A 23912-nucleotide genomic window follows, 5' to 3' on the forward strand; every position below is an offset into this window, starting at 1 on the left:
TTCTTGAAACGATGAATGAACATCCTTCAAACATCAAAAGCAGGTCATCTTTTTACTTCTTAGAGACATCCTAGCAACTTCTTTCCTACTTTTTGCCGTTCGCCTTAGAAACATCCTTGTAACTTTTTTCCAACTTCCTGCTGCTTGACCTAGAAACTTCCTAGTAACTGTTTTCCTACTTTTTGCTGTTTGCCCTAGAAACATCCTTGTAACTTTTTTACAACTTTCTGTTGCTTGACCTAGAAACATCCTAGTAACTTTTTTCCTACTTTTTGCTGTTCACCCTAGAAACATCCTTGTAACGTTCTTTCAACTTTCTGTTACTTGCTCTTGAAGCATTCTTGTAGCTTTTTTCCAACTTTCTGTTGCTCGCCCTAGAAACATCCTGGTGACATTTATCGACTTTTTCCAGCATTTTTTAAAAATTGTCTGGTAGTGCTCTGATGCAACCTTGAACATATAAAAGTATGTACCTGTTAGCGAAACACACCAATCTTTTCAAACACTGATGTTTATTTTCCAACCCTTTCATACATGCCCTAAGAAGCCACAAGCAAGCAGTGACTATAATGTGGTCTGGATATCTCCCGTGTTCTTGATATCCCTCTTGCTGCAAGCCTAAAGGAGGAAAAATGCAATAATAGTTAGCCTTATGAATTGTATCTGGTCAAGATAGCATGATGCAGTCATCCACAAGAATTTGACTTCGAATGACCCACAATCAAAACGAAGATTTCAACTGACTGCCTTGCCACACATACTTAGAATGGCATTCACACCTCTGGGGTGCAAAGCTTCTTGTTGGGCGACGTCCTTGTGGGTATTGGAAGGCCACCCAAAAAGTGACTGAAGCATTGCTGAAGCAAAACTGCTGCACATGATATGCATGTGTTACATGTAGGAATCGTACACTTGTATAAAGTAGCTGTAAATCAGTTGCAGTAAAGATACTCAAAGTTTTTAGAATGGCTTCAGCGAGATATGCCGAACTCAATAAATGCGATGACATGTGTAAAGCACTTTTTGCCTAAACCATATCTTTAGGCGGTAGAAAACATTTTTATAGACCCTCTAGTGCGCATTATTCACAGTTTCAAAACTCAATTTGCTAAAAGCACAACAAATTATTATATTAAAAAGTGACTATTTCAATATTTACACCAAGTGCAGGGCAGCTTGAGCATGAAGCAAACTTCCTTGTGACATCTCAGTAAATCCGAGGTAGTGAGCATGTGGTACCACAAACCACAGATGCACACATGTTCTGGGCAGTAGTCAGCACTGTTACCATGTCACTGGAAGCTTGTGTATTAGGCAGCTGACAAGTAATATGAAAGAAAAGGTAAAAAGGATTGTTTGCATTTCAGATAAGTGACAGCAAAGAACAAGCTTTATCCAATGTCAACTGGAGAAGGGCAGAGACACGCTGAAAAAAATGCCAATGTAAAGGCGAACGCTCAGTGTTCAGCTGCACTGACGTGGCTTGCTACTGTCCGCAGAAAAAAAAGTGCCAATGTAACGGCGAACAGTCAGCATTCAACTGCACTGTCGTGGTGGCTTGCAACTACTGTGCTGTGCGGATTGTTGTGATTTAGCAGTTTGCGTTACCACCTCAAATTTCTGTAAAATACAAAGGAGACCAGCTTCCTGCTTGAAGCCAACCTGCACTTCGGGTGCATATTGAACTTGTCACATTAAAAGGTTATTGGTTTGTTATATGCTTGAGGAATTACCTGCTCATACAGTGGCTAGGGATTCAGCAGCTACCTAATAAAGAAAATCTTGCTTTTTGTATGCTAATTTTAAGAGATGAAGTACGGTACACAATACATAAGTGTGACCGATTAGAGGGAACAATATAGGCGCACAGGCAATAGTGTGAGAAGTGAGCTTCACAATACTGCATAAAAAAATTGACAAAAAGATAAACATCTCGAGACCTCATGCTTCTCAACGATTATCTTAAAAAGGCAATCTGACTAGATTAATATACAGTCTGTACAGAGTATATCATGCAGTTACTCAAGTCAGAGTTATATTTAGCTCAGAGGAGGCTAGTATAAAGGTAAGTTCATTAAACTGAGGGCCCTCCAGATGACCAAAAGTGAAATGCAAGTGATTTGCCACTAGAAATCATGAAAATGGCACACACAGTAAAATGATTGCATATTACAGAAACATATCCTACAACACACAAGGCAATGACAGTTTTGTACGCACCTTTGTAAAAGCACGCAGATCAGGTGTTTTATAGTGGTGCTCTCCAGCTTGCAGCAGTGCTGCAGGTTCCTGTGGGATGCCTCCAGAATCCGCATAGCCTTCAACTGCAATGAATAATTTATTGCAATGTGAATCTGGAAACCCGTCATATCAGTCTAATACTGAATTGCAAGGAGCCTCACACTAGCAGCTACATTAATGTGCGTCTCGTACGAATCTCTCCATTATATCTCAGGAGGTTACACGGTTATGTTGTAACAAGTGCGATTCAATGTTGGAATGCAGCAAACATAAGACTACCAGGAAAATCACCGAAACTCAAATATTTAATAAAGCAAAAAGAGCATTGGATTATGAAAAAAAATATTGAGCACATGAAAAGTCTTTTGAACCCTAGGCCGTGTTTGTATAGCGATGGTATTCCTTCTCGCTCTTCGTCAGAGGTTTGACCGACGCGCCGCCCGTGTTATGAACTGGAATAGCCTGCCATTCACGGTGGGTGGTAAGAATGACGTAGGATACAGCGCAAAGTATCGCCACGAAATCGCAGCCCTTACTTTATTACTGCAAGGCACAGTCATTACCTATGACTGGAAGAGCTGGCATATTGTTCTTTAGATGAATATGTATAGTAAAATCCAGCGCCTGATTGAGAGGTCTCGATTAAAAAGAAACCTCGTCAGTGCAATATCGGCGTATATCTGCCTCGCAATATAGAACACGACAGGTTCTATAGTTCACTATAGAATACAGACAGGTTCTCGCGACGCGGGCCTTCAAAGTGAACTGTATACAAAAAAAGTCTTCCTACAAGCTAATATTACGCAAGCGTCAAACATAGCTATAATGTGCCAACGCGTGAAGCCCATGACACATCGACGTGTACACACCTGCAGTGTACTCGCGGAAATGCTTATATAAGGAATAATTTTCTGCCGGGAAACTACCCAACAAACAGTACCTTTCAGAGTTTCCATAATTGTGTTCCCATTCAGTCAGAGCAATCAGACGGGGTAGCATACTTCACAGGAAAATGCAAGTACGCGATAACATCAACAGAAGCTTTCGTAAAATTGCTTACTAAATGTGCATAGAAACATGGACAACTTACGCTTAGAATGCGCTCTTCTCTAGTTACACAAAGCTCATTACATGAACCATAAGCTACAACAACGCGCACATGCGCCCAACTTGCTTACCTTTCAAGACGTAGTCAGCAAACACTCCTTCGTCCCACAGGTACCGTGGCACCAACTCTCTTTCGGGCGCAAACACTGTAGAGCTGCCGATGAACTACAGCACCACCAACGCACAACCTACAACAAATTCTTCCATACACTGTGGTGAAGCCCCAGTACCAGGCTTTTCACGAGAGAGCGCAGGCAGGCGGGAACAAAAGCAGCTCGGACGGGCGCTGTAAGACACTGTTGACACTGGCGTATCGCTCGAAACACACGGCGAACACACGGTGTTTCACGAGTCCAGAGGTTGTGCGATGGTTAATGCACACGATAAGAAGCACATTTTGCCTAGGCACTTCTAATATAAAATTCAACTACCGCCTCACTGCAACAAGCACTCGCGCACAGCCAACGTGGTCCATAAACTACAGCAACTTGGATTGGATTGGATTTATTGAACAAAACACTGCAGCAGCGCCACACTGCGGTTAACGAAAAGGAACCTGCCTCCCCGATTCGCATCGCTTCAGGAGCATAGCCTTCGAGATTCGCATTTGTCACTCAAGGGAAGTCGTAGCTGAAGCATGAGCCAATCCACGCGGGGCCCGTGCGGCTCCGTCTGCTTGAAATGACGGACGGTCTACGGGCTAATGTGACACTTACTAAGCACATATCCGTGATCACCGCCCACACTCACGTTAATTATGGCGCCAAGTGTAATGTTTCGATAATATGTGCCCTCATCTTGAATTGGTGAGACCATATTTCCTCTTAGCGTCAAGAATAAAGGTAACAAAACGTGGCGATGGCTGGCGTGCTACAGCAGCTGAAGCTTCGGCTGAAGTGCAACAGGCGTACTGCTTGCACGCACGTGTAAACAAACAGATACGGCCATGCCAGGTACACAACTGACTACTCAGTAAACTGACAATCGTAAATTATTCACTTGTGTGCCTTAGCAAGCGTTTACGGAATCCCGCCAATATATTGACACGTATACATGTTATCTTTCATCGGTGGCCGCTTTCCACCGGCTAACAAGTGTTAAACGTTATCGCTCGGCGCAGGACGCGCCTGCATCGGAAGCTTCTAGAACGTTATCGATGCTTCTTTCCGTTGCCTGTTTTCACCGACGCTTATGTTATCTGATTGTATAACCGACGCGAATTGTCTAGAACTTTCTGGAAGACCCGCGGGCATCAGGAATTAATCTGGAACCATCGATGACTCAGGTATAAAAGCCGACGCGTTTCGCCGCTGATGACATTTCGACAACCGCCGACTGTGTTCGCCGCTTTCGTTGTGCTTCGAGTGTATAGCTTGCTTTTGTGGGCACAGGTTCGCCCAATAAAGAATTAGTTTCGTCATACACAGTTTTACGACTGTTGACTTCAGCGTCACTACTACGTGACAATATCAACACAACAATCACCCGCAGTTTTGAAAGAAAGGCTCTTTTAACAGTGACCGCAGGTACTGCATTTGCGAGAGTTTTGTGTATAGTCTGCATAAAATCGTAAAGGAAAGGTTTCTTAAGAAGCCGAATTCCGAAAAAAGGTAAGCGTCGTGAAAACAAATAAATGGCCTTACGACATGTCAGAAAGTCTAGGCATTGTATAGTTCCTGCTAGTGCTACTGTAATATGGGAGTAGTGGTACCGTCTCTGCCTCACACGCAGAAGTCCCGGGTTGGAGTACCAGTCAGTGTAGAACAAACCTTTCTTTTTTGAAGTAGGAAAGCGTAGAAGTAGGAATACAATTTCACTGGGACAGGCTAAGATATTTTACCTTAGCTTCTACTAATTATATATGCACACATAATAACAAAAATTATTCTGTCTCCTCGCTTTCTCTTAAACTGCAGGAAGCAATTGTCAGTATGACACTTAGTTTATTCGTACTAATTATTGTATTACCGATATTGCATGTTATGCTTCATTATTGCGGTGTTAAATGAGCAAATGAATGAAACAAATACAGTTATAGTTTTCTTTACACAAAAGTAAAGACAGAGCCTACCAACTTTCCTTAAACTTCCTTTAAACTTTATTCAAACGAACTTGCTTCAAGTGAAAACAAGAACGGAGCCTATCAACTTTCTTTAATGTTGCTTTAAACAAGCTTTCTTCAAACGAAAATAAAAACAGAGCCTACTAACTTTTTTTAAACTTTCTTTGAACAAACTTCGTACAAAGAAAAGTTAAAACACAGCCTACCAACCTTTTTAAGACTTTCTTTAAAGAAACTTTCTTTCAACCGAAGTAAAAACAGAGCCTACCAACTTGTTGTAAACTTTCTTTGAACAAACTTCCTACAAACGAAAATTAAAACAGAGCCTAACAATTTTCTTTAAACATTCTTTAAACAAACTTTCTTCAAACCGAAGTAAAGACAGATCCTACCAACTTTCTTGTAACATGTGTTAATAGAAAGTAAATGTACATAGAGTGTTACTAAAGTTAATAGAAAGTTGGTAAGAGTTCTAAAGAAAGTAAGGAAGCATTTTTGTATGGGGAACCCCTGGCATGTTTATCTGAATGAGCTTTTTCCAAGGGGCCGCGTGCGCCAAGTCGTGTGAACACTTTCCTCGCGTATCGGCACCGGCGGTGTCACATGAAAAGACGGACACGACGCTTTGCTCATCATATCGTCGATGCCGCTACGGTGCACACAAGGTCAATTCAAATGTGTTCCGATGCTTTGGACGAAAAACGGCCGATACCAATTATCACGGACACAAGCAAGGGTGTTTATGGGAGCAGCGATTGAAGCGTTGCTTGGTGAAAAGCTAAGAAACACTGTTAAACCCATAAACCATCAAAAAAGCTCTTTATTTAAAAACGAGGCACAACTTGATTTCATTGAACGAAAAAATTTCTTTATGAATTTTATGTCAATATCGCGACCAATAAATTTGCAGCTTCGCACGAGAGGCGAAACATCGATTGCGACTGCAAATTATTAGACAGCTATACGAAGTAAGGATCGTAGTTTTATCGGCCGTATAAAGTCGTCAACATTTGCTTGCCAACTAAATTACGAAACATGGTGTCACGCACGCACAAGGAAGCACGAACACATTTCGTTCTATGATCGTGGAAACTCGCTGTCATGACGCTGGAGTGAGGACGCGCGGTAGCAGCAGCGAGCCAATTGACCTTCGCGCTGCCTCTCGCTTCAACGCGAACTAAGCGGCAAAAACACTACGCACACGAAGCTACTGGCACGCGGCGCACTGTGTTCCCGTCGCAGATCGCTTTAAAGGTAAGACCCGTGCGGCCACGCGCGGCCGCACCATACGCAGCAGACGCCGGAGTGGAAGGACTTCCCCCTTCCTCCCTCCCCTCCCCGCGGTGCCTTGCGCGGGGACGGTGTTATCACCGTTGGACTTTACACGGAACATCACGGCGACGCCGACGGTGACGGCGATGACAACACCATAAATTCGCCTGGAGTTTCCACATAATTGCTATTGCAATAAAAAAATACCCCTCACGTAATGAGGATTATTGCCAATAAATACAAACTTTTTTAGCGCCCGGTAAAAAAGGGGGTGTTCATGTTGCTATCATTTGCAATGCAATGCAGCTTCTGCAAGTTTGCAGAATTGTGCACTCGTAAGTTCAGCTGCTACTATACGCGCTGCAGCAAATAGTGCCTCTTCCTCTTAACAACCACACCCTCTCTCTCTCTCCTCTGTAGCGTCGTTTGCTTGCCAACGTTTCTGTGAATTCTGGCGGCGTTGTGTTTTCGAGGTGTATTTCACTTAACGTGCTCAGCCAAAGGTTGTGAGTTACTACCACCAGATAATTTTCCACTTAGCTTCTTTCGTGCGGCTGCGCTCGCCGACGGACTTGTCGTTCGACAATGCGAATAGCATTCAACACCCACAGCTTTCCACAAAGGAACAATGTTCTGCGCGTCGATGTGATTGTGATACCGGCACGACTGGCATTTCGCTACATCGCTTTCCACGCTAAAAGCCCAAAACACCCGTCGTGCCGGATGACGGGGTATTTGAAAGTAAGTCAAGGCAGGCCAACAAAATAAATTGCACACGTTTGACATCAAAAATTATGTCGCTTACTATTTTACCGGTAATGACGTCTCATTATTTTTGTACCACCGGAAGTAATCCCTGGTCACAGAGATGGCACTAAGCCCTATGAAACCCTAGGGTGCCTCAATTTGCTTCTCGACCGCCGCTCCATACATGGTGGCGACATTCCTTGAAGGGGTCGATGCCCTCTCGACACTTCGGCCATTTTTTGTTGCACCTCCAACGGCAGCCGTACACGTGCGTGGTTAGCGGCCGTCGCACGCCTTGACTGCCGTGTTATTATTTTGGAAAATGGTAGGGTGCTGCTTTCCGCAGTGCTCTGATAATTCGTGAAATGGCTGGCGTTTGTTTGCATTTCCTAAAGATAGAAAACGACGGCTCGTATGAACGATGAAGCTTAAAAGGGACAAGTGGCAGCCAACGTGTGTGCGCAGTGTGAGTACAGCACGGTCTGCTTCTTTATCAGTGGCTTGTAATCACAAACTAAAATTCCGGGCAACAGTGTATTTACAGCAAAGTTTGCATTCTGTTAGTGCGCGTGTCGACAGTGCGATATGGCGAAATATCGTCGGCCCCCTTGTGCACCCTTACCGGTTCACATCCAGGTTTCAGCGATGCTATTAGCTCGGACAGACATTTAGAAACCCATTTTTATTTCCAAGTACATTTTATTCTTCAAAAATTTCCATACAAATAAACTATTTATTTCGTTTACGCGTCAAGTGTAGCAAAAAATTGATATTTTGTGGCTTCCTGACTTGACCTACAGGATTCTAATTTCTTAAGCACGATATCGAAGCTATGCGCTCTATTCGTAGGAATTTTCCGTCTTAGAAAGCTAGTTGTTGTATCGCGAAGGTTTTATGAAGCCCCGAAATTGGTCCAACCAAGCTTCCAATTGCCGAAACTGACGCAATTTCTCACAACGCAGATAATTCAGCTCACACTTTTAACGATCGCAACACACGTTCGCGTTTACGCTTCTTTCGTTCACTCTAGCGCGTGTCAGCTTACTTCTTCTAGCGCTTATGCTGTCACAATAACAGCTTCGGTGGAAAAGATGAAATCATAGGTAATTATTGGCCAACTGCGCCGCAGACACAACCGTTCTTAATCTGTAGAGCTCGTGAGTTTCCATGCATGAGTGTTTATTTGTACAAATAAAGCATGACAGGCACGTGCTCGTAAACCGAGTCCACCGAGCACTGTTTTGAATGTACTGCACATAATGCTTGGCAATTAGGTACGATAATTCGCGCTCAAAAGCAGGCCAGTAGGCTAATTATATTCCACAAACCACAATGAGTTTGTGGTCCTTTTTATTCGTTGCAAATGGACAAGTTGCGCGTTCATAAACCTGCAGGCTCACTTCGAAGAATAGAGCATCGAGCAAAACCGGAAGGACGGCTGGAAGAAGCTGAGGCCATATGGGATGCCAACAATGTTTTCATTCAGAAGTACGTTGTTGCACACCATAGCCCGCACACGCGATATTAATTACCGCTGTCTTTTCAATCTTCTTAAAAGAAAAATGGTTACGGCCGAGCGTTCGTGCATATGCAAAAAAAAAAAAATTCAGTTCATGCCTCAGGTTCGGAGAATAAGTGTATTATGATAGATTGCCCAGATGTACTGTGAGAAACATGATATGACCTAAGACGTCATGACAACATTTATTGCTCAGTGACAGCTAGCAAATACAGGGGCTCATGCTTTCGCCGGTTTATTTGTTCCTTTTACAGCGAAGCAGTTAGGGCTCACTCTTCGATGGTCGTGTATGGCTGTAGAAAAATACTCTCATTGGCCATATGCTGTATGTGCAAGTGAACGCGCGCGAGGGCGAGGAACGCGCGCTTTCACGGGGAGGAACGCACGGCGGAGAGCAAACTCGATTTCCCAGTGGAAGGGGAGCGGTGGGGGAGGAGGGCATCGAGGAACCCTAGACTGAGTGTGCGTGCCCGCTCTCCCACTGCGGCGCATGCGCGCAGCCCTGCCGGCCTCTGCCGGCGACTCTCTCTGGGCTCTCGCCCACCTCGCCCCTAACAGTGTCGACAACGGCGTTTAGCCGTTCCGTCACTTAGACATCGCGCTAGCGCTCTTATCAGTTGCCCTTACGACTCGCCATGGCCCGGCCGCGTGCTGTTCGTTCGGAGGAACAATGCAACGAGCGATGGAGAACTGGCGACTCAATCTTCCACGCAAAAGGAAGACAGTGGGAAGGCAGCGCGGGAGGGAGGGGCTGCGGCTTCTGCTCTGTGATCAACTTGTACTTTGCGCGGCGCCAGGCGGTCACACGCACCGTATCTTGAAAGCGATCTGCAACACGACTCCAACATTTGTATGCGCTGTGCTTTCACCACTCAGTTCCGTTGAAGCGATAGACCGTATGAACCTTCGCTTGCTGCTGCTGGCGCGCTTGCTCACGCCAGCGTTTTGACAGCGGTTGTGTGCGGTCACACAAGCAATGCGCAGAACTGTTATCGAAGGCGGCGGCGTTTTGCCCGCGTTCGCACCGAATGCGAGCGGCGTTGGTGGTGTGTTTATGAGGAACGTGCCAACTTTGCCGTACACCCTATGACGGTGTACCGTAGCGACCATAAGGCCATGGTCCCCGTGGTCACTAAATAAATGAAAAGCACCGGAGCATATATATTTCTCATTCTTTAAAAGTTCAAATAACCAAATACACCATCACATCTTAATAGTCATAATTAGAAATACATAATTCCCACTATAGTACAGCTTCGCTGGTCTTCCATCTCCACCCCAGTGGAAGGGCTGACAGTTTTTTTTGGTTCCTTTTGTTGCAACTTTTAATAAGCCCAAAAAAGGCACCCAAGGAAAGAATTTCACCTGATGCTTCACCTGCAGCCTCTCTGGAAACACGCCCCGAGCAACCGGTGCAGACTTCTTTCGCTGCCACTGCCGCTTTACAAGCATTTACAGAAATTGAGCTGTTGAGCAGTATCATCGACGTTTCTTAAGAGCACACAGCTTTGTCTACACAAGATAATGCAGTTGGCCCATTTCCTGTTGACAGATGTTACCTACATCCTACGACGTACAACTGTGCATCATTGAATAAAACGATTGAATACATCACAAAGAAGTATGCACAGCTTCTAGAATTCCTAAGCAACGCAAATACAACCAGTCATTTTCTGAAGAGGAAAGTCCAAAAGCTAGAAGAAAGTGTTCAGTCATTCAGAAAGCAAATGAGGTTTCTCAAAGATGGTAAGCTGCAAGCCCCTCCAAGAATCAGTAACAATGAAAGCATTTGGTCACCACAAACAGTAAAGCAGGGACTTCAGATGAAGTTTGCCTGTAGTACATCTGGGTATAAAGCCATCACAAAGTCAGGATATCTACTTCCATCAGAACGCTGGAACTTTGTGCCGGAGGATTAAAAATTTATCGGGACTCCTGAAAGATGTGTTCGAGTTGCTGAAAATGAAAGTAGAGAATATGGAAGATGTGGAAAGGACTTCGTGTTATTCTTCGATGAAATGGAAATTGCGTAAGGATTTGAACTTGACATGCCGAAGATGTTGTTTAAGATGGTGTAACACTGCCGGAGAAATCAGATCAAGCGGATAGCCATGCATCACTGTTCATGGTTGAAGGTCTCAGTCGAAGGTGAACGCAAGTACTTTCATATCACTTCACTGGGAGCCATATTGAAGGCAGTATTCTTAAGAAATTTGTCTGGGAATTGTGCAGATTTGTAGCAAGATTAGGGTGGTAACATCTGATATGGGTGCTTCAAACAGAGCCATGTGGCGTGAGCTTCACTTCTCTAGTGACAGACACTCGACTACGGTATGCCCTAAACCCCACCCTTGTCTAGGAGAAAACCAACTGTTATTACACAGTTTTAAAATAGCGTTTGCAACTAAACGTAGATGCATTACGTACTTAAAGAAATAGCATCGTCTTCACTGCGCATGCTCCGAACATCACTGGGTTGCTTCGGTTTACGTGCGCCATGATAACGCACGTTATTTGGCTAGTTCACCATTCGTAATGTTTACGGACGGTAAAAAAATTGCGTTGTCGAACATTGTGGCACCTATGGCTCCCACTTCAGCATGGATTCTCGTGGGGGCTACGCGCCAACTCGCGTTGATCGCCAGTCTCCATGGAAATGAGCTTTCGCTTTCTCTAAACTCATCTGTAACGTTAGTTATGAGTGCATAGCCCGTCCATTTTTTTAGATCATTCGGCGATTCGGACATCCGGATGCCTAAACGAGACGCGTCTGCACAGTAACAACAAAATGGTTGCTAATGGATTGCCTTGTTTTGGGTACGTTTGCACGAGGCACCAGATGGCACTCTGTCTTCTAAGAATGGCCGCGCAGTATTACGTCCCCCAGAGGTACTTCCGCTTAACGTACCTAAGGCGACAAACGCTATTATAAACTGTATATTTAGTGCATGTCACTGCTAAACATGTGCTAAAGAACATCAAAGGCGAACTTTTAAGCTCAAGCGTGCTTACTTTGAGTGATGCAACAGTGTCTCAGTATAAACGGCCGTCGAACGAAGCGAAGATGGACCATGTCCGCGCTGTCGTGGAATATGGCAGAGCAAAGGAAGTGAAGGTGGATGCAAAGCTTTCAGAGGCACGTTTTTTGGCACGAAAATGAAAGTAGGTATAGCGCTGCAGTTTTTTTTTCGAGATGCACCAGCTTCCATTCGATAGTTGATGCAACCAAGGCGCAGGAGCAGGAAACCGAAACCACAGCGTGGTTTTTGCAACTAGTGTCTACGTGATACACACTGACGTCCGCACGACACCTGTCAGTGGCACTCAGCTTCCCGGACATAATTAAATACCGCTCTGTCCTAGACACGTTGCACTTGACGGCCAAAATAATTGAGGTGATTCGCATGGGGAGCACATCGAATGGAAGCTGTCACAAGTTGGTCTTTTAATTGCAACGGTTGTCGTTCTTCGCCTTTAAGATGTTCTCTTGTGCAGGGAAGGCTATCAGTATTTTTTTTTTTGACAAGCAAGGTACTGAAAGCTCGCTTGGAGAACTTATTCTCTGTCGTTAACCTGGCAAAACATATCCCTAGTACCTACAACATGAAATGCGCTTTAAAACTTGTGCGCATCAGCCTACTTTTTTCAAACACCGGCGACATCCAGCTACGAGGTCGACGACTCCCTGTATCTTGTCGACCTGCTCCCACAGGACACGCGAGTCCGTGAAGCACTTAAGGTTGACGAGCTAAATGATTAAGAAATCATTTCTTTTTATTCAGGAGTTACCAGGGGCTGAATGTGGTGTATGGTTCCACATTGGTGAGTTCCTTCTAAAAAGAATCCTGAAGAGGATAAATCAGTGCGTGCCATGCAGAGCTGCAATTTAGAGGGATGTACCAGCGAGCAAGCCTACCTTTGCATCCTCAAACAATACATTTGGGAAGGAAACAACCCTCATTACCCAAGCAATGAAGTAATGAAAGTGCTGAAGTCATGTGAACAGCCCTTCAATGATATTGTTGCTTGGAGTGAGGTCGCCGGTGTAGAATGTCCCTAGTTATCTGACTATAGGACACTGAAATCAAGTGTGGAGGCATGCTGCCAACACATGAACATTGTTGAGAGCCTTATCTTCTCCAGCTGTGCTCAACTAAGGCTGCAGATACATGTGCGTGAACTGAAAGCACGAGTGAATAGGAGGCATAGGAGCAAAACATGCGCTAGAGCGTCCAATAAATTTTGGCTGATGCAGCCTGCGTGTGTTATTTATTTCACGTATTATATCGGAAATAATAACAAGGGGTGACGACTGCTCCCCGATGCACAAACGGAAACCATAAGTTTGCAGCTACGAGGTGTTTTTTTTGTTTTTTTTTTCATTTTCTGCTTCATGCCTGATCACCGAAATATGCGGCTAGAAGCTGAGTGGCTGCAAGCTATCCGCTGCGTAAACGTGCATTGGTTGAGCATGTGAGAGATGACAATCAAATTGCGCGTGTGCAGCAACCACTTTATAACAGGCAAGACTGCCGCCCTGTACCTTATAATAATGTCCCCCTGCTTTGAGATAAAAACTGTGCTTATGAAATGTAGCGCGCATAAGACGGAAGGCTAATCGATCGGAGCGTTTGGCAATAGCGCTCCACGAGCGGATTTTGTCTAACTCGTAAGAACTCGTGGCATTATTCGGGTTACAATAGCTGAAAGTTTGATATTTTTCGTTATTTCTCTCGCAGGGGAGCCGTCAAGATTTAAGGAGCACCCAGATTACGTGCCGTTGATGTTTAAGTACATAAAAGAGAGAAGCGGGGCCGGTACCGCCTCCCGCTTTAAGAGATCAAACAAGGGGCAGCTGTCATGTTACCCAGCTGCTTATAGTTCTTTTAAATATCCCTTTTTCGACACCACGTACAATTTGTAACTTAAGGGAATGAATGCTCGTTGGTTCACCTAAGCGGCAAACGTTAAGGTCGTATCGAAATTTATGTCACGTGGTATATTTGGCCAGAAACAACTTCAAGTTATCTTGGTTTTACTCCAAGAAAAAGGAAGCATAACAACTACGTTATTACGACTTCCACTCTGGCACACATTGAAACAGAAATGAATTTCACCCGCTGCACTGTGATCGCGATGTCGGCCAAAATCTAATAGTGATGAAACGTGTTGCTTTGCTTGAAACGTCGGTTTCAGTTCACCCATGCGCAGGCGGGGACAAAATAATGCGGGATCTGCGAGCGCGTGCCAATTACGTAATTTGCCATGTGACAATGCATCGTACACTGCGATGGCCGGAAAGAGAGCGTTCTCCTACCGTGATATTCTGCAATCACCGCGATTCCAACCACGGGCTGGCAAATAGTATGGGGAGGCGCAAGAGCGTGAAAAAAAAAAACGCATACGCTATGCCATATCTAGAAAGAAAGTGCTTGCTTCGTTAAGCCCAAACCGCATGAGAGCGATTTTGTGCGCTACAGCGACGAGCGACGGCTTCGAGCGACGAAACGGGCCGTCGCGCAAACAGATCGCTCGGTCTTTTCGCTCAATCGCTCGATTCTAGAAATCTAGAATTCGTCGCTCGTCGCCCGGAAGTGCTATGACCGACTAGCCAATAGCACGAAGCCGGAACTGGATATACATCAGTCAAGTACTACCGATTGTCGCACGGAACGAGCAAACGACTAGATTTTGATACGTGCAAGGATAATAACGTAGTGCAAGACCTTTACAAATATTTATGCTGCTCTTCACACAAAAACACATCAACTTAAATTAATAAAGCAAGCGTCACGCCAGTTTCGTGAGCATTTGCTGCCCTCATACCGGCAACACAGGGAAACGTCGCTCAGAGTCGTCGCTCGTCTCGTCGCTCGCATGCGGTACGACTTGTAGGCGACGAGCGACCGCGACAGCCATCTCCATCGCGTCGCTTGTCGCTGTCGCGCGGAAGATCGCGTGCATGCGGTTTATACTTTAAAGGGTGAAAGGGCACAAAAATGCTGTTTGGCATGCGCTCGTCACGCTGCTCAGCACGAGATCGCGGGAGTGAATCCCGGCCGCGGCGGCCGCATTTAGATGGAGGCGAAATGGAAAAACGCCCGTGTGGTTGCGTTGTAGTGCACGTTAAGGAATCCCAGGAGGTCAAAATTATTCCGGAGCCCTCCAGTACGGCGTGCCTCATAATGAGAACTGGTTTTGGCACGTAAAACCCCAGAAAGAAGAAGACGTTTGGCATGCGCTAGCAGATCACCTCTTATTTTGCACCAGCCGGTACATTGGTCAAATTGAACAGCAATAAGGGAAACAAAATCTGCGGCGAACATAGAATAAAACGTGTATAACTCCGCGTGTGGTTGTTTTAACGTGCAACGCTGCCCAAGTGCTCCATCAGAAGGGTTAGAATATCAAGCTCGCAAACTATTCGACGACGCGTTCAAGAAAAAAAAAAGTTAAACAGAACCGCTTGCAAATTAAAACGCGCTCTCTTGCGTACAAGTGTTACGACAACCCCTTGTCACACCCGAGAGACCCAGGTAGAACCAGTACGCCAACTTGGAACAATACATTGACACGCAATGAATGAGAACCTTATTTTGTAGCAGAGCAAAAACAAACTATATATCTATAGAAAATACACCCTTGTAGACGCCGATACGTGCATTGCAAACGAATTGCGTAGCAAATGCAGCATCTGTGCTGTTCAGTCAATAGGAAAAAGCTTCCTCCCTACGCTAGCTTTTTCTATATTTCTGGGAAAGCTGTGATCCTGCACGGCGCCGCGAACTTCACTTTCGAGATGATGCATTAGATATAAAGCCCTGTTTTTTTTCGTAGCTTAAAAACAATTGAAATATAATTAAATGATGAGACCATAAACAGGGCGAATGAACGGGATTCCTAAGCGAGCTCCACATTCACGTATATGCTGCCACCATCCACAAATCCATTGAATGCAACGTCTTTCCAGGAAACTTTCTCGGTAGTGTTCCCTTCATTCCAAGTGCCTGGCGCCGGCTTCTTCGCCATCTCGTGATCAGGCAGGCTCACAGGTAGCCGGATGTCTCTCTCGGAATCAGTTGGGTGTGAGAGGATGACGGCTACTTCACTAGAAAATGGCCAAAACAAGCGGCCGTCCAATTTGCCTTCGCCGAGTGAAAACGCAAAGGCCACGGTAACTCGTCCGTTCTTGTCCTTATTAAAAACGCACTCAAGCTGAAAGAAGTAACCACCTAGTATGGACGGAGCATGCATTATGCTGTCATTTCCGTTTTTCTTCAGCGATTCCACCTTCTCGTAAACGTCGAAAGAGCACACAGATACGAAAACGTTCGGGCTGGAAGCGGCACGGTAAGGTGTTGCGGCTAACGGCGGCCGTTTCATGGTCGAGGCCGACTTGCCCTTTTGGCTGCGGCCCACCGGATGTCGTTGAACTTTTTTGCAGTCGCGTTCAAGAAGGGCCAGCCGCTTCACCAGTAAGTTGACGTTGTTTACCACATAGTCTTTGTCAAGTTCGTCGTTGAGCTCACGATCCAGTAGCCTTTTGAGACCCATCCTGATGTCTTGCAGTTCTGGGATGACGTCACTGTCTGTCTCCGCTTTACTCGCCTCCTGTCCTGGATCAGCGGCTCGTGAGCAGCGTCGTCTGTGATCGACGGCGACGTTGCGAATGACGGGCTGACTACACTTCGGACACTTGACCTTTTCGCTGGAGCAGTTGACGAGGTGCTCCTTAAGCGCGGACGCTGGGCCGGTGAAGGCGCAATTCTCACCGCTGGGGCACAAAACGACGTGCTTATCCAGCTGAGACAACTTGAAGTCCAGCACCACGACGTCAGCCTCGAGGCAATCTTCGTCGTGGAAAGGGCACAGTTCCCGTCCTTTAATCTGCGCCCTGCATGGCTCGCAGAAAACCTGGCCGCAAGACAGGAGTAGCGTGCGGGCAGGCACGATGCCGCAGACGCCGCAGACTCGAATGTTCGGTAGAGGATTGACGAAGGTGACGCTTCGGTGCTCCAAGAAGTCGCTGAAACCAGTCAGAGTGTATTCTGAGCTTGACATCTCGTAAACACTACTGAACTGAACAGAGGCGTTTAAGCAGCCTGCAAATCAGCGCAACTCGGACGCGTGCGGCTGTTGCAAAGGCCGAATGTGATAGTGGCGATATGCATACTGCGAAGTAATTTTTTTATCAGCTCGCTCTTTGCCAGGTGGCTCCACCATCGGGCTTGTTGATTGAGGCTACACTTTACCATTACTTTACAGTGCTCAGAGATTGAAACGCGATACTCGGACAGCATGACGGTCGGTTGTTTTTTGCGCCACCGGTGGGCGCTGGAGACACTGAGCTGGTTCATTTTTTATCACGTGAAAGCGACAATATGTTTATTCATCCTGATGACATTGGGCCACCTAAGTGTTCAGCCTGCACCGCTCACAGGTGGCGCAAAAAGCTGCCATACTGCCTAGCGGCCATACTGTCCGATTATCGCGTTTCAACCACTGAGTCTAGGCGGATGATAGCGGAGCCTTGTTTTGATTCAGCGAGATAACGTTGCCGATTCCGTGTTAGGCGTAAAAATAAGGTGAAATATAAGGAATTTGCTATAGTTTCCGTATATGTGGAGGTTGCACAATACAACGCCCAATGCAAGGAATATTGTGTATAGTGTAGCATTTTGCAGCTAAAGGTGCATTCACACAACCGGACGGAGAAGGAATTTTCGCAGCGGATGACGTATCACGTGACGCGCGCGTCATAAAAACGTGCCACCCTCGCCTAGTCCGGCCTCCGGATTGAAATTGCCCACCGATATTTCCGTCCGTCCGTTTGGCGGTCGTCTGACCTCAATTTAGCGTAGTCAGAGTCAAATCTGTCGACATTGGACAGATTGGCGTGGCTACGATGGCGTATTGTCGGCTTGAAGCCACGTGTATTTTTGTTGTGCAGCAGTGACCGCATGTGCTTTTGTTGTGGTGCAGCGGGAATGGGCGAGTCGGCGTTGCGCGCGCATTTCCATTTGCTCAGACCGCGCAGCTTGCGTGACCTCAACTTGAGTGATGTCCACAAGAAAACGCTAAGAGACAACCCTCACTTTCTTGTTCTTTATTGTTTGTTGTTTTTTCTTTATGATTTCAATATTTCGGCACATACCCACAAAGGGGCAATGCTGATGAAGCGGCCGTTACATTCAAAATAGGTAAGAACATTAGAAGAAATACAAACCAACGTAAGAGTTGCCACTTTGCGTATACCACGTGCGCGCGTATCGCTTCCTATACGCCAAAGATGCAGGAACAAAGTGGCCAAACTCCGAGCATTACATTAACCGCTTCACGATAGCTTGGCTTCATAGATTTCAAAATGTGCCTTTGAATCTGCACAATTTTTAATGATGGCGGTTTAATATTTCAATGAATAGTCTTCTAACAACTTGGTTTGAGTTGTCCGCTGACAACTCCGCACTAGTCTTAAGCCAAAAGGATGTCTTTGTCATTGTTTGAGGTTTCCTTAAAGCTACAACACTTCTGCCATGGCACTCCAACTTTGTTTACTGTCCCTATTTATTACAAATTATTTTAGCTGTGATTCATTCACCGAGGCTTCTTTTAACCTCTTCTAAACTATAATAAAAGCTTAAACTTTGTGGAGAAGTAACCACAATTTATTGCTTCTAACCATTTTTGTGGACCGGTCCCGAAAATAATGCTGTCCAACACAGCGGTAAAAAACGCCCGGCGGTATGGTACCACTGTCCATTGGTACCTTTAGTACTGGTGTTGCCCGTGGTAACATCGCATAGAGTTACCACCTGTTACAGTGCTGGTGGTATCGGTGGTGCCGTTACATGGTGTGGTAGTACCACACGGTAGCGTGCACGATGGTACGGGGAGCGTTCTACCCTTGAGACAGCTACTGTTGTGAGACGCTGTCACTTTCAAGCTGCGCTCATGGTCGAAGATGCAGACACCGTCGTTTGAGACGCTGCGCCTCCAAACGCGGTCGCAGACATTGTACGGGTTTTTGAATTGGTCTTTGAGAAAGTGGCGTTCCATGTACCTGTTGGTTCTCGCCTACAGGTGCATAATAAGACATGGCAGTAAAGGAAGCGCCAACTATACCAGTTAGTGCAACATAGTGCCACCAATAACCACCTCCCTAAACTTGTTGAGCGAATTCTTAGATTGTCACCGGAGTTAGTTTTTTATAAACTTTGCTTCATTTATCTTGTCTAAACACTAAATTACGCATTATTGCGTTGTTTCCAGTTTTAAATATTTCTAGCTCTTTGTTCAAATGCTGTACTTGCAATTATTTGTGCGTTCCCTACAACCACCCGAATCTTGGCCCATGCCACTGTTGTGGGTACGCGCCACACCTGAGGCGCATCATTACCACTTGAGAGGAAGACGAAGTATTGAGCTCCATCGCCGCCGTCAGCAGCTGGTACCGTTGGTAGGTTTACTCATACATTCAGAAAAAGAGTTCTTCAGAAGGCCACAATGCAGTCGTCAACAGCGACTTTGTCTTTGGACGAATGCTCGACGCCATCGATGGAAATGATTACTGCTTCGCAAGGGGATACAGCGACGGCATCAACAGCAGTCTCGGCCACCGAGAAGGGTGCAAGCGCCGGAGAGGGTTCTTCCCATGGGCAGACGCCGTTCTTCACGGCATCGACTGGCGAGGTAAGCACAGTGATTTTTCCAGCACATGGGAAATAACGTATTCTGCAGTTTGTCAAGGGTTTCCATCACGAGCTATCGGCAAGCAATTGCATTCGATTCTATATATATATATATATATATATATATATATATACATGGGGAAATTACCTGAAGTTCTTAATTGCATGAAATAAATTACCAATCAATGGAAATCAATGTGGCTGAAGATCAACTGGTCGGTGGTATATGAATCCACATCGTCGCATTACGCGTGCGATGCCCTTACCATTTGGGCTAACACAGCGCCGTTTTCCCATCCACTTTCTGGCGTATTAATGTTTATCTACTAGAACTAACCCTGGGAGTGTTATCCAACGCCATCAATCAAGGCATTGGCGGCGGATCATCCTTGCTGCCGCAGGCGCCACGTCTACGTGAACTTTTTGGGTGAAGGCAACTGGTCAATAAACCCATACATGCTACCTGAAGTCATGTGTGGGCTTGGTGGCTTCTTATGAGATGAGAAATATAAATCAAACCCCACGGTTGCCTTTCTTCTCGTTCAATACATAGTGAGGGTTTCGAATTCGGCAGCTTTGATGCCTTCAGTTAGCATGACTCTCTCCTTATATATATGAGACAGGAAGAGAGCGGCGTGGATCAGATGGCAAACGGGGATAGCCGATATTCTAGTTGACATTAAGTGGCAGAAATGGAGCTGGGCAGGCCATGTAATGCATAGGATGGATAACCGGTGGGCTATTACAGTTACAGAATGGATACCAAGGGAAGGGAAGCAGTCGAGGACGGCAGAAAACTAGGTGGGGTGTTGAAGTTAAGAAATTTGCAGGCGCAAGTTGGAATCAGCTATAGGGCAAGACAGGGGTAATTGGAGATCGCAGGGAGAGGCCTTCGTCCTGCAGTGGACATAAATATAGAGTGATGATCGACCTGTGCACTTGTTTATCTTCCACCGGTGACCGTTATCCAGTAGCTAACAAATGTTAAACGTTACCTCTCAGCGTAGGACGCGCCTGCATGTATCGGACGTTATCGATGTTTCTATCAGTTGTCTGTTATCACCGACGTTTAAGTAATCTGATTCTATGAGTGACACGAATGGTGTAGTACGTTCTGGAAGACACGCGGGTACCAGGGATTATTCTGGAACCTTCGATGACTCATGTAGAAAAGCCGACGCGTTTCGCCGCTGATCAGTTTCTTGTCGACGACCAACGATTGTGCTCGCTGCTCTTGTTGAGTTATTTTCCTTGCTGGGCATATGATCGCCCAATAAAGAGTATGATCTTTCACAGTTTGGATTATGCGTGCTTGCATGTCACGACCACGTGAAAGAGCGGCGAGCACAATCGTTGTTCATAACTAATGCTATTATAGAATCAACTTACATGTAACACGGCAAGGCAATCGCAGAAGTTGCAGTGGGCGAAAGAAAAACTACATGTCCCTGGCATCTCGTTGTGATACCCAGGGATATACACTGCCTAGAAGAAAAGAAGGGAGGGTTGTATACACTGCTGCTTTCGAGCCGCGTACAGCTGATCACAAGCACCGCTTGCAGGTGCTTGTGACTCATGACTCGCTCATGACTCCTACAATTAACCCATGGCCCTCAGTCCTCAGTGGCTGCAAAGCACCTGACCTAGGCGGTGGTCAGAGCTGCGACGAGCAGAGGGTGCTAAGAATCTCTGGGTCCGGAGAGGCCGCCACTGGAAACTGAACCTGACAACGTTCAACACGCCCTGCTAAGCTAGCCTCACTGCGATATTATTATGATATTATTGGCCTTAGTCAGATTAGAATAACTGGTGAGGCTTATACAGTGCTCACTAACGTGCACGTCCTCTGCTACAGAGGTCTTCCAGATAAGAGAGAATTCGGGGTATGATTTCTAATGCATAAGAACAAAGCGGGCATCATTGATGAACTCTATAGCATTAAGGAGAGGGTAGCAGTCGCCATTATAAAACTGAATAGGAGGTATAGAATGAAGGTAGTAAATGCCTACGCCCTAATCTCCCGTCCCAATGATGAAGACATAGAATAGTTTTATGAAATGTTGAATTAGCAATGAGAAAGGTGAAAACTCAGCATACTGTAATAATGGGCGACTTCAATGCAAAAGTGGTGGAAAAGCAGGCTGGTGATCAAGGAATTGGCAACTACAGCATCGATTCTAGGAACACTAGACCTGAGATGTTGGTAGAATGCGCTGAAAAGAATGGGCCCCGAATAATCAATACCTTCTTCAGGAAGCGCAGGAACAGGAAGTGAACCTGGAAAAGCCCTAATCGAGAAACAAGTAACGAAATAGATTTCGTACTCTCGGCCGATCCCAGCTTAGTACAGGATGTAGAAGTGTTAGATAGGGTAATGTACAGTGACGATAGATTGGTGAGGTCTAGGATTTCTCTCAATTTGAATAGAAAAGGAATAAAATTGGTGAAGAAGAAACAGGCCAACCTAGACGCAGCAGGGGTAAAAGCAGACCAATTCAGGCTGGTGCTCGCAAACAAATATGCAGCTATAGAACAGACAGATGAAGATAACATAGAGGTAATGAATGAAACCGTAACTAGGCTGATTTCAGAAGCAGCAACTGAACTGGGAGGTAAGGCACCAAGGCAACCAGTAAGTAAACTCTCCGAAGAAACAAAGGACCTAATAAAGAAACGGAAAAACATGAATGTGTCCGACTCAAGACATCCGATAGAATTCATTGAACTGTCAAAACTGATTAACAAGAAGTGCGCAAGAGATATTCGAAATTATAACGTGGGAAAGTTTGAGAAAGCCGTAAAATATGGACGCAGCTCGAAATCAGGGAGAAGAAAAATTACCATAGGACAAAGTAAGATGTATGCACGGAAAGATAAGCAGGGTAATATCATCAGCAATTTTGATGACATAGTAAAAGCAGCGGAAGAATTCTATACTGACTTGTACAGTACCCAGAGCAGCCAAGCTACTTTCATTCGAAGTAGTGATGAACAGGATACAGAGGCTCGCTCTATATCTAGCGATGAAGTTCGAAGGCCCTTGCAAGACATGACCAGGAGAAAAGCTGCTGGAGAAGATGGAATGACAGTCGATTTAATCAAAGATAGAAGAGATATCATGCTTGAAAAGCTTGCGGCCCTTATACGCAATGCCTCACAACTTCAAGTGTACCAGAGAGCTGGAAGAACGCCAACATTATACTTATCCATAAGAAGGGAGACGTTAAAGAATTGAAGAATTACAGACCCATTAGCTTGCTTTCAGTATTGTATAAAATATTTACCAAGATAATTTCCAATAGAATCAGGGCAACACTTGACTTCAGCCAACCAAGAGAACAGGCTGGCTTCAGGAAGGGATATTCTACGATGGACCATATCCATGTCATCAATCAGGTAATCGAGAAATCTGCGGAGTACAATCAACCTCTCTATATGGCTTTCATAGATTATGAAAATGTATTCGATTCAGTAGAGATACCAGCAGTCATAGAGTCATTGCGTAATCAAGGAGTACAGGAGGCATACGTGAATATCTTAGTAAATATCTACAAGGATTCCACAGCTACCTCGGTTCTCCACAAGAAAAGTAGAAAGTTACCTATCAAGAAAGGAGTCAGGCAAGGAGACACAATCTCTCCAATGCTATTCACTGCATGCTTAGAAGAAGTATTCAATCTCTTAGACTGGGAAGGATTAGGAGTGAGGATCGACGGCGAATATCTCAGCAACATTCGGTTTGCAGATGACATTGTCCTATTGAGCAACAATGGAGACGAATTACAACAAATGATTGAGGACCTTAATCAAGAAAGTGTAAGAATTGGGTTGAAGATGAATATGCAGAAGACAAAGATAATGTTCAATAGCCTAGCAAGGGAACAAGAATTCAGGATCGCCAGTCAGCCTCTAGAGTCTGTAAAGGAGTACGTTTATCTAGGTCAGTTACTCACAGGGGACCCTGATCATGAGAAAGAAATTTACAGAAGAATAAAATTGGGTTGGAGTGCATACGGCAGGCATTGCCAAATCCTGACTGGGAGCTTACCACTGTCGTTGAAAAGAAAAGTGTACAATCATTGCATTCTACCGGTGCTAACAAATGGGGCAGAAATTTGGAGGTTAACAAAGAAGCTCGAGAACAAGTTAAGGACCGCACAAGGAGCGATGGAACGAAAAATCCTAGGAGTAACGTTAAGAGACAGGAAGAGAGCGGTGTGGATCAGAGAACAAACGGGGGTAGACGATATTCTAGTTGACATTAAGCGGAAAAAAT

General features: G+C 45.3%; 1 protein-coding gene and 1 long non-coding RNA gene across 2 annotated transcripts; both read right to left on the minus strand.

Moving 5' to 3' along the window:
- Nucleotides 1-355: 355 nt before the first annotated feature.
- Nucleotides 356-4076, minus strand: LOC125940631 (uncharacterized). The gene is made up of 3 exons (XR_007463829.1): nt 3420-4076; nt 2221-2324; nt 356-618 (listed from the first exon to the last, which is right to left on the minus strand). It is a non-coding gene; the product is annotated as an uncharacterized LOC125940631 (long non-coding RNA).
- Nucleotides 4077-15563: 11487 nt separating this feature from the next.
- LOC125940627 (uncharacterized) lies at nt 15564-17166 on the minus strand. The gene has a single exon (XM_049657034.1). It carries the CDS (start codon nt 17007-17009, stop codon nt 15849-15851), a length of 1161 nt encoding a protein of 386 aa, XP_049512991.1. The 5' UTR covers nt 17010-17166; the 3' UTR covers nt 15564-15848.
- Nucleotides 17167-23912: the final 6746 nt, after the last annotated feature.

The sequence above is a fragment of the Dermacentor silvarum genome, chromosome 10, assembly GCF_013339745.2.
Source record: "Dermacentor silvarum isolate Dsil-2018 chromosome 10, BIME_Dsil_1.4, whole genome shotgun sequence".
NCBI classification, from domain to species: domain Eukaryota; kingdom Metazoa; phylum Arthropoda; class Arachnida; order Ixodida; family Ixodidae; genus Dermacentor; species Dermacentor silvarum.